The sequence below is a fragment of the Bos indicus x Bos taurus genome, chromosome 29 (genome assembly GCF_003369695.1).
Source record: "Bos indicus x Bos taurus breed Angus x Brahman F1 hybrid chromosome 29, Bos_hybrid_MaternalHap_v2.0, whole genome shotgun sequence".
NCBI classification, from domain to species: Eukaryota; Metazoa; Chordata; class Mammalia; order Artiodactyla; family Bovidae; genus Bos; species Bos indicus x Bos taurus.
Window position 1 is genome coordinate 21,865,609 of NC_040104.1, and position 11,814 is coordinate 21,877,422.

Here is an 11,814-nt window from a genome sequence, read left to right on the forward strand (position 1 = left end):
GTCTCACATGTTCCAAATGCAAGACATGCAAAGGAGGTCCCTAAGTGAATTACTTCCTTGACAATGGCCGGTAAGTCTTAAATCCCAGCCAGGCTTCTGGGAACCCGAGTTCAGTGGAAGTTTGCCCATGAATAATGTTTTCTCTGCTAGCAAGAGAAAGCTTTTATTTTTTCATGGAGACGGTATTTTTCTTAGCCGTTCTCCTCATTTCTCACTGCCATGTGATGATTCAGGGTGCAGGTCACTCTAGAGCTAGAGCCCTGGGAGCTGTTCTCCAGATTCTACAGAAAAGGAGACAGCACGGTGGAGTGGACAAATAACAGCCCACTAAATCAGACAGGTGTGTGCCTTGTGACATCTGGAGAAAGATGCTGCAACTCTCAGTGCTTCTGGGTCAGTGGTGAGATGGAGTCAGTTATTCCCAACCTACGAAGTTGTTCGGAGAATTCAAAAGATGAAGTGGGTCTCATGCCCAAAGACTGTTTGAGACGCCCAGCAGGTCTTCATGTTTGGCTCCTCCCCTTTGCCATTACCCAGGAGTGAGTCTATTAAGTCCTAACAAAGGTATCAGATACAGCTCTGAGAGGTCCTGTCTCACCTATGCAGTCACAGGGGCACAGAGATGTTCAGTAACTGTTTGAAGTCACACAGCAGACAGGTAACACACTTGGGCTCCCATCCCAGGTGTGCATGGGGTCCTCTCTGAATGAAGATTACGTGAGGGATCTCCCTTGGGTAGATTGTGTGTGTGGCTCTGGGGATGAGCTCATTCAGGTAATCAGCCCCCACCCGCTCCCTCCCCCAGAGGGGCGACCTGCCATCACCACTGCCTGTCTTCTGTGCTGTGACTGCTAACCGCAAGGGGAAGGCCAGGAACTCGAAATCAGGCTGTCACGGCAGAGGCCCCATTCCTTGTGCCTCTCCGGTGAACCGCACTCATCGTGCCATCCAGGTTATCTGATCTGTGCAAGGCATCACTCTAGCTGCTGAGAAGAAAGCAGCACAACACACGAAGCTCTTGTGTTTGTGGAACTCCTGTTCTTGTGAGGGGAGAGAGACAAAGGAAGGAAGGAGAGGCTAGAGAAGGACAAAGTGGGTAAGTACTCTGGAAGTGAAGTGAAGTCGCTCAGTCGTGTCCGATTCTTTGCGACCCCATGGACTGTAGCCCACCCGGCTCCTCCGTCCATGGGATTTTCCAGGTAAGTACTGGAGTGGGTTGCTACTTCCTTCTCCAGGGGATCTTCCCCACCCAGGGATCGAACCCAGGTCTCCCGCATTGTAGGCAGACACTTTACCATCTAAGCCACCAGGGAAGCCCAAGTACTCTGGAGAAGATGCCAAATAGGAAAGGGGCCTGCGAAGTGTGGTGAGGGAGTTTGGGGTGTGCGCATGTACACATGTGTATCCTTAGCTCTAACTTTCTAATCCCGCCACATCCCTTCCGAGCGAGTAATCGAAGCATCTCTTCCTCTTTCTCCCCATCACTCCGAGCGTTTGTCTCTCCATTGTAATCATTCTTGGTCTTTGTCCCCACTCAAAATTTTAATGAATAAAGCTGGAGGGAAGCGGGGATCACTTTCACCTCGTCGCCTGTTTTCCTGGGCTGTCCCATCCATCTCAGAGAGGGATGCTCCACCGGGCAGTCAGACTGTATCTGGGGAATCGGCTGAGGTGAGTGTCCGGGAGGGTTGTGGTACCTAAGGGACCTGAGAAACTCACTCCCAGATGCTCAGGGCCCCAGCCCTGTTGTAGCTGAGTGGACATCACATGGATGTGGACAACACCTGTTGTGTAGACCAACAGGCAGAAATACAATCATGTGAAGAGGTACTAGGGAGAGAGATTCGATACCAGCATTAATTAGCATTTTATGATAGATCTAATAAAGTGAAACAGGACATCTGCTCGGCCTGAGTTCTAAGTAGGTGGAAATAGACAGGATGTACTGTCTCCTGGGAACACTGGAGAGAGAGAATTCAAGTCGACTGACCTGAAATTTATGCCTTTGCGATTCTAGTGGGATGCCTGAGGGCAGGTGGTGGGGATAAAAGAGGCTGGGGCCTCCTCCTGGGACCTCTGCAGGAATGGGCCCCTGGGTGTTCAGGTTGCTTCTGATGAGCATGTTCACGGTGCTCTTCGTGAATGAGAGTAAGCCTGGTGAGGGTGGTACTTGGTGGGCAAATGGGCGGGCAGAGAATGTATGGGGAGGAAGAGAGGGACTTGGTGACTTGACTGGTGTGAAGTGGTTCAAGGAGAATTTTTCTTCTTCTCTTCACAGGAGACAGAGTCCTGGGTGCAAACAAATGTACGGAGCAGTTCATTTTCAGTTCTTGGATAAATAACGCCACAAAGGGAGGGAACATTTTTGAGTTCTTTTCATATTATCTCTCTACCCTCCCTGGCTACACTCCCCTTTCCCCACTGACTGTTCTAGTGTCTTCTTTTAGCCCCCAGCCTTGGGTGAGAGGGGGAGGTCTTTAACTTCTTGAGGGGAGTAATGACCCCCTGACAGAAGCTGGGAGGGTGTCTGCATCCCTCCTGTGTGTGTTACACCACTCGAGTGTAAAGGTTTCCAGGTGGGGGTGGGCTTCTGAACAGAATCCCTGTCCCTAGAATTCTGCATCAAAGTCTTCCTCTCTTCCTTTAGGGTTTCAGCTTTGCCGTCGATGTGAATTCCACAATGGATACAGTTGCAACCACGTGATTGGAAGTTGCTGGAAATTTAAAATAGCTAACCTGAAGAGAGCTTGTGTCACAGACAACTTTTACTATTATGATCGTGTTGCAGGTAAGTGGGGTTAGAAAGAGACAAAAGATACTATCAGTGGTGGCCATGATCCCTGGACTCAACACGTGGAGGGAGACTGGGACCATTGCCAGGTGGGAAAGTAGGATTCTCTGTACACAGACCTGGGATGGAGGCTGTCTGGGAGGCAGGTACCTTTTGCCTGGTCCTGTTTAGAGAGACATAGATGAAATGCAGATATAGCTTTGGGGCAAGTTTCCTGTGATTAGGAGATTTTTGAGGTTCTGGGGAGATGTCATTGCTAGGAAGATGATGAGATCAAGCAAGATGATCACATTTACTTTTCCATTCTCTTTAGATAGATATAACTACAGATACTCAGTGCTGTCTTGTAGGACTTGTGAAGAGGGATCATTCATGCTATTTCATGACTTATATAGAGAAACGTTTTGCTGCACTGAAGACAATTGTAACGATCCTGAGAAAAATATGGACATTTCGAAGATAGCAATGTCGTATCCATAAAACAACAAATAAAATAATTAGGATTTTAAAAAACCATCTCTCATAGTTATTTTTTCCTTTTCCTTACCGCCTGGCCACATCATCTCATATTTTCTCAGAACCCAGACCCCGCTACTGTATTCCAGTAGATCTACTATGCATGCTCTTTCTTCTGATATTGCTTCCATTAACAGGAAAGTGCAAAGCCATAGGCCCCCCAAAGCCAACTCTGCCTTCTGGATGGATTCTCATCTATTAACTCCCTGATATCTCCTGGCAAGCTTTACTTGCCCTTAGGTCTGATGCTAAATTCAGAGTTCTAAAGTTTCTGGCTAAGGGAGAAGAGTATTTTTCTGATGGAGCTTCTGAGAGAAAGTCAGGAGAAAGCAGAGGGTATTAAATTAGGGACATGAAATCACAAGAGATTGTGGGAATATTTGGGAAGAGAATAGAAGAGGTATTTGGTGGTGGCCGGAAAGGGCTGGTATTCCACAGGGGCTCGGGAAAGTCAGTGTGAAATCAGAAAACACCAACTTCCGTGAAAGGAATAGTCAGTACATTAAACTCAAGAATCTTAGGATTTTTGTTTGTTTCCAATCATGTTATCTTATTTTCATGTTCAAAGCCAGGTATATCAGGATGGGCACTTGGCTGAGTGGTGGTCAGCTACCCTGTCTCCTGGCATGTGAGCAGTACTCGACCACCCACTCCTCAAAAATATTTAAATATTTTCTTAAATTCAGTGTGCTCATGGATAGAAAACTGAATGTCTTTCATCTACTGGCACAGTCCTGCAACAGAAGATGTCAAAGAGAGATAAAAGTTTCAGATCTTCACCATAGTTTTTATTAGAAGATAATTAGCTGTGAAATGAAAATAATTCCCAAGTTATTATTTACTCACTTTTGGTTAAAAAAATTTTTTTTACCATATTAACCTTTCTGTGTGCTAGAATCTATAAACACTACTATTTTTTAGGTGTATAATTATACACACATGTACATACATATATGTAAAATATATCATGCTTTGTAATATTCCTCTTGATTATTGGGCTTATGATTGGTTATTAGTTCTTCCATATTCTATTTTCATAAATAGAATATATTTTTAATATTTTATTATACAAATTATTATTTATTATACAAACTAAATATTTTCAATTTTTGCTGGAATTTCCCTCAAATTGTATCATGTTAGAATGAATATTATACTTTAACTTCTTGCAAAGTAGAAAATACAGTTGAGTCTTCCATTCAGGGTCGTTTAATTGCTTTATGTAGAATGGAGATAGTAGCTGCTGCTGCTAAATCGCTTCAGTCGTGTCTGACTCTGTGTGACCCCATAGATGGCAGCCCACCAGGCTCCCCCGTCCCTGGGATTCTCCAGGCAAGAACACTGGAGTGCGTTGCCATTTCCTTCTCCAATGCATGAAAGTGAAAAGTGAAAGTGAAGTCGCTCAGTCGTGTCCGACCCTCAGCGACCCCATGGACCGCAGCCTTCCAGGCTCCTCCGTCCATGGGATTTTCCAGGCAGGAGTACTGGAGTGGGGTGCCATTTCCTTCTCCGGGAGATAGTAGCAGCAGGCTCCAAATATGAAATGATTCATGGGGGACTCACTGTGGCGTGTGATTAGTTTCTAGAATGGTCCAAGAGGCAGCTTCACACTAAAGTCCAGCTGCAGCGTGAGGACAGTAGCTGGCGCAGGGAGGGCAGCAGGCACACTGAGTGACAAATGGAGACCTCCGCCACGGCGACAGCAAGGCGGAAGCCAGGATTCTGCGGAGCGCCGAGGCCACGCCCCTCGGGTTTCCTCATCGCATCTGGAAGACTCCAGGTCCAGGCTTCCCGAGTCTGTCCTGTCTGCTTCCTGTCTTGGGTTTCCATGAGATTCTGACTCCCATACTGCCCCATGTTACAGCCCCCATCACCCCCTAATTTTCTAGGTCCAGTTGTGGTACCGCCTCACTCCTTACATTTTACAGAAGCAACTGGGAAGTAGAGAGAACAGGGAGGGAGGCCAGTCCCTGAGCAAGTGCAGTTACTCTAGATTCAGGTCCAGTGTTCTCTTCCAGCCAATGGTGCCTTGGTGGGTGGTGAACCTAAGCTGGCAAAATGGATCAAATAAGACAAACCAATTGTATGTAACTTTCAAACTGAAGGGTTTAGTAATATTAGGAGAAATAGGATTTCTTTTGTATAAATGTGTGTCAAATCATAGATTTCCAAAAGAAAGGCGTTCATTATTGAAAATTGTCAGAAAGTCACATCTCACAACTTTTGTTTGCAAACTCTATACAAGTCGTAATTGTATTGGAATCCAGGAACCTGGGTCTAAAAGCTCAATAGACACTTTTCAGAGACATTATATGATGGAGGCTTCCAATCTGACCTCGTGTTTTCATGGACTGGGCTCTAAAACAACTGCTGAATTTCAAAATGTGCCTCATGAGTATTTGATACACAAATGTATGTGGATTTCTTGATTTATGCTGGTAAGGTATTGCTAATGGGGACAAAGAAAAACTGGAAAAACAAAAAAAAAAGATTTGTACTCTTTCAACCACGTGGGTATTTATTTGTTCTGTCAGAGATTCACTGGGGAAGGGAAACCTGCCCACTGGCTCTTAGGCAAACTAATGGCCACCAGGAAGGATGCTATGAGCTAGCTGGAGCTGAGAAGAGGCTGTGAGTCAGGAAGCTGAGGTGTTTACTGTGGAGTTCCTGGGTTGATTGCAAAGCTTTGCTTAGGACTGTCTAGGCAGGATTATGCTTCCATTTGGGACACCTTGGAGGCTAGCAGTGTGGTTTATAAATCTCCACAACAAGTAGGATAGTAAAAAGAAAATTCCATCTAAAAAATCAGAGTCTACTAAAGTAGTGTAAGCCTTCAAAGATCTGAGAAATATAGAATTCTGCTACTCACATTCTTTCTGAAAAAATTTCTTCTGAGGAAGAAAGGAACTGTCAGTAGAAATGAAATTGAGCAGGGGGGAAAGATTAAGAAATAGGTAAAAGTTAAAATATTGGTAGGGAAGGAAACAAGAGATAGCAAATCTTGGATATTATTATAGAGATTGCTTCATAAAGACAAAAGCAAAGTTTACTTTGCTTTCAGTGCATTCAAGAGATGAAGCTAGTTCATGGCAACACTGTTTATAGTGGCCAAGACATGGAAGCAACCTTAATGTCCACCAACAGATGAGAGGGTAAACTGATACACACACACACACACACACACACACACACACATATACACACTGGAGTATTACTCTGCCATATAAAATGAAATATCGCAATTTGCACTATCATGGATGGATCTAGAGATTTTCATACTATGTGAAATTAAGTCAGAGAAAGACAAATATATGACATAACTTATATGTAAAACTAAAAAATGGTACAAATGAATTTATTTACCAAACAGAAATAGACTCACAGGCATAGAAAACAAACTTATGGTTACCAATGGGGAAAGGATGGGGACAGATTAATTTGGGATTAATAGATATATGCTGCTATATATAAAATAAATAAACAACAAGGAGCTACTGTATGTTGCAGGGGAACATATTCAATATCTTATAATAACTTATAATGGAAAAGAATCTGAAAAAGAATTTATATATTGTATATGTAATATATATAGATATATGACTGAATCATTTTGCTGTACACCCAAAACATTGTAAATCAACTATACTTCAGTTGAGAAAAAAAAATGAACCTAGAAAATGTCACCTGGTCCTTTGCAATCTCCAACGTAAAACTCTCCCTATGGAAAAAATACAAAAATATACTTGACATAAAAGGGCTGCAAATGAACCCCATGTATATATTGGAAGAAAAATGAAACAAATCCCATGCATACAGAAAACAATACCCGAAAAACACAGCTCCAAAACAGAAACTCAATGCGACATTTCAAAGTAAACTAACTGAAAGAAATGAGGGAAATGATAGAAAAGTGAACTAAGGTGAAAGAAATGATAGAAATTCTGAAAAATCATAAATCAAAAAGGATTGAATTGCTCCTTTTCTAAGAATTTGGTCTAAAAGCCACTTGGGGTTATTAAGGTAAGTCTCCATGGAGGAGATTAGGCCCAACATAGGGTACTGGAAGCCCCAACTGGCTGAGGATAACATCCGCGCATCTTGGTACAGATTGCCAGAGTCGGACTTTGGTGAGGATGGCGTCCACGCAGAGCAGAGTAGTGGTGCAAGTATGTGAGCAAGGGAAGTTGGTGACTGAGTCGATTGGGTCTAGTGTTGGTTGTTAGGGTCCACACCACGTGAGAAGGCCGACGTACGTAGAGATCAGTGGCAGCCTCGTGCAGAGTGTTAGAGTTCAAGTGGGTGAGTGGTGGTGATGGTGGTCTAGTCACTAAGTTGTGTCCGACTCTTGTGACCTCATGGACTGTGGCCTTCAAGGTTTCTCTGTCCATGGAGTTCTCCAGGCAAGAACACTGGAGTCGGTGGCCATTTCTTTCTCCAGGGGATCTTCCCAACCCAGGAATCAAACCTGGGTCCCCTGCATTGCAGGCAAATTCTTTACTGACTGAGCTATGAGGAAAGCCCCAGAAAAGGATTCAGAGACTGAGAGTTGTGAAGAGGGTGTCTGCACAGAGGCTAGCAATGGCAGTGGCCAGGAGTGGAGTGTGGCAGCCCAGGTAGGTGGCAGCAGTGGGAGTCTGCTTTTGTGCAGTGGAGACTGACAAAATACGAAATGTATTGAAGACGATTTCTCCTCATTATTGTAGATTCTTAATGTTGAAGGACTTATAAACACAGAAAGAGGTAATACTAGAATGAATCGTAGATGTAAGTGTGTGTTTGTGTATGTGTGAATATACGTTTGTTCTCTGACTATGGAAAGGACTTAGGAGCAGTGACACCCAATACCCTGATCTTTGGCTTCCAATTATCTTTTCCCACTAAATAGGAGTAGGACTTCTTGGATGGAAAGTACAACAGGCTTCTTGGATCTTGGACTATTTCACTGTGGCAGATTAAGGAAATGTTCTAAGAATGCTGGAGAATGTTGACAGAACTTAGAATCAAACCTGAAGGGATGCTTCCTGGCCAAATCTGAATATCAAGGTATGTATCATAGTATCAAAATAGAATCCATTAAATGGAATAAGAATTGTGAGTTTATATAATCAAATACATAAATGGGGATAAGAGAAAGACTTCCCTTAGTAGAATGTCAGCTAATAGACACAAAAGAAATGTTTGAATGAAAAAGTCACCAACTGGGCAACAATCATGGTAAGAATTAATTTAGGTGAGAAATACTAATGGATGATAAAGCTAGATAGTGAAAGTGGAAAAATAATGGATTATTCACATAATCTCAAAAAATTTCCCTACAATAGCTGTTAATTACCAAAAAATGAGTGACCTTATAGAAAAGAAATAATTTTAATTACCATCAGTTAGCATCTCTGGAAATGAGATGAAACAAAATCATGTACTACATGATAGGATACATGAAGAAAAGACAGCATCACTTCTATGATAATCCTGCCAAAGATCCCTAACCCAAATCTAATCATGATAAATACTGGGTAGTCCTAGTTTGAGGAACAGTGCACAAAATACTAGCATATAGTTTTTAAGGTCATGAAAAGAAAGAAATGACTATGGAACTTTTCCAGATTAGAGGAGACTACAGAGACATGACAACTATATACAATATTATTATCCTGGATTGAATTCGTTTTCTATGTATGATATTATATAGAGATGATATTATATTATATAGATGATATTATATATCAACCGTGGTGTTGGAGAAGACTCTTGAGAGTCCCTTGGACTGCAAAGAGATCCAACCAGTCCATTCTGAAGGAGATCAGCCCTGGGTGTTCTTTGGAAGGAATGATGGTAAAGCTGAAACTCCAGTACTTTGGCCACCTCATGCGAAGAGTTGACTCATTGGAAAAGACTCTGATGCTGGGAGGGATTGGGGGCAAGAGTAGAAGGGGATGACAGAGGATGAGATGGCTGGATGGCATCACTGACTCGATGGACGTGAGTCTGAGTGAACTCTGGGAGTTGGTGATGGACAGGGAGGCCTGGCATGCTGCGATTCATGGGGTCGCAAAGAGTTGGACACGACTGAGTGACTGATCTGATCTGATATATGATATTATTGGGAAATAAGTAACACCTAGATTGAGATCTATGATTTCATGATGGAATAATGTACCAATGCTATGTGATGGTTGTGGAGTGGCTACAAAGGAAAATGTCCTTGTTTTCAGAAAACACACACTAAAGAATTCAAGGATAATGAGGCATCATGTCATCAACTTACTCTCAAATGGTTCGGAAAAAAAAAAATCCTTGTGGTATTAAAAAAATTAGAGCTTAAACCAAACTAGGATCAGTCTAAATTATATGATTTAGAGTTTGGTCCTATTAAATACAATTTGAGAAAAGAAAAAAAACATATAGAAAAGCTTAGATGTGTGACAGCTAGCAAACAAAAAATTAACAATGAGGGACATTTAAGATATCCCTGTAAAAGACATTTCAAAAATACATATGACACTTGGCTCTGGTCTGCAGATGATGACTGCAGCCATGAAATTAAAAGACGCTTACTCCTTGGAAGAAAAGTTATGACCAACCTAGATAGCATATTCAAAAGCAGAGACATTACTTTGCCAACAAAGGTCCATCTAGTCAAGGCTATTGTTTTTCCAGTGGTCATGTATGGATGCGTGAGTTGAACTGTGAAGAAAGCTGAGCGCCGAAGAATTGATGCTTTTGAAGTGTGGTGTTGGAGAAGACTCTTGAGAGTCCCTTGGATTGCAAGGAGATCCAACCAGTCCATCCTGAAGGAGATCAGCCCTGGGTGTTCTTTGGAAGGAATGATGGTAAAGCTGAAACTCCAGTACTTTGCCCACCTCATGCGAAGAGTTGATTCATTGGAAAAGACTCTGATGCTGGGAAGGATTGAGGGCAGGAGGAGAAGGGGACAACAGAGGATGAGATGGCTGGATGGCATCACTGACTCGATGGACATGAGTCTGAGTGAACTCCAGGAGTTGGTGTTGGACAGGGATGCCTGGTGTGCTGCAATTCATAGGGTCACAAAGAGTTGGACACGACTGAGCAACTGAACTGAACTGAACTGAAGATGTGGAGAGTTATTAGAAACAATGTCTCCCTCTGTGATAAATAGAAAAAATGGATAAAATAATACAAAGACAAATACTTTAAAATGATATTGGAAATCTGTGGGTTCAAATTAAAAAGAAACTCAATTCCAGAAAGAAATGAGTGCTTTTGAGGTAAAAGACCATCAGGAACTTTCTTCCCTGGAAACAACTGCCAAGGCTTTTCAAAGTGCCTAGAGAAACAGGCTCGGCATAGAAAGAATGACTGAATAGGAGAAACCAGCATAGTTCTTTTAACAACCTCTTGGGCAGATGTGATGGTTTGGAATTTGTACATTTCTGCCAGATGTTAGATGAAGGAGATTATGCCATACACAGATCTAGCTCCCACTGCCTCAAGGCATGTGAAGTCAGTGGTGAACTGAAACCAACTCTTCCACATAGTCCTGACCTTGCTCAAATATTGATTGGATATAGGAGAGTTTACTCCCTCTGGGAAGTAGATATCACTGTTTAGTATGCTGGGAGTATAATAAAAATTTATGGGAAAGTGAAGAAGCAGGAAAATGTAATTGTTAAGCTAGAGAAATACAGTCTGAAGAAAATACAGCCAGCCCTTTATATCTGCATATCCATGGATTCAACTGAAGGACGGAAAATATTTGAAAAAAATTTTTCATAAAATTCCAAAAAACAAAACTTGAGTTTTCCATTCATCTTCAACTATTTACATGACACTTACATTATATTTGGGCTTCCCTGGTGGCTCAGACAGTGAAGAATTGGCTGCAAAGCAGGAGACACAGGTTGAATCCCTGGGTTGGGAAGATCTTTTGGAGAAGGGATGCCTACCCACTCCAGTATTTTTGCCCAGAGAATTCCATGGACAGAGGAGCCTGGCAGACTACAGTCTATGGTGTTGCAAAGAGTCAGACATGGCTGAGTGACGAATGCTAAGCTAGAGAAAAAATAGCCAATCGAAGCAGATTCATAGATGATCCAGATGTTGGAATTATCAGTGAGGACTTTACATATATATTATGGATAAATTAAATGAGAGAAAATATGGGGGGAAATGAGAAATTTTGACAGAAAAATAGAATGTAAAAACCAAATGGATATTCAAATTGAATTAAGCAGTCATTTGGTTAGCTTGAGAGGATTCCAGATCCAGAAAATGAAATACTAAATAAATGGAAATGTAGATCAACAGACTATCCAAAATGAAACATAGAGATGTCACTGCTACCACTGCCACTAAAGGTAATAACACACGTATTATTATTATTATGTTAGAAGACACACTGAGCATGATAGATATATGGGTCAATACCCAACACATGAATTTAACATACTCATAAATGATTCCAATTGGGAAAGAAGAGAGAGAAAACAAAACAGGTTTCGAAGTGGCTGTGACCCCAAATTTTCTAA

General features: G+C 42.1%; 1 protein-coding gene across 1 annotated transcript; it reads left to right on the top strand.

Moving 5' to 3' along the window:
• Nucleotides 1-1,697: 1,697 nt before the first annotated feature.
• LOC113886282 (prostate and testis expressed protein 2-like) lies at nucleotides 1,698-3,287 on the top strand. The gene is made up of 4 exons (XM_027532361.1): nucleotides 1,698-2,148; nucleotides 2,279-2,305; nucleotides 2,648-2,788; nucleotides 3,105-3,287. The coding sequence occupies exons 1-4, from the start codon at nucleotides 2,085-2,087 to the stop codon at nucleotides 3,269-3,271; spliced, it is 399 nt and encodes a 132-aa protein (XP_027388162.1). The 5' UTR covers nucleotides 1,698-2,084; the 3' UTR covers nucleotides 3,272-3,287.
• The last annotated feature ends 8,527 nt before the right edge of the window (nucleotides 3,288-11,814 follow it).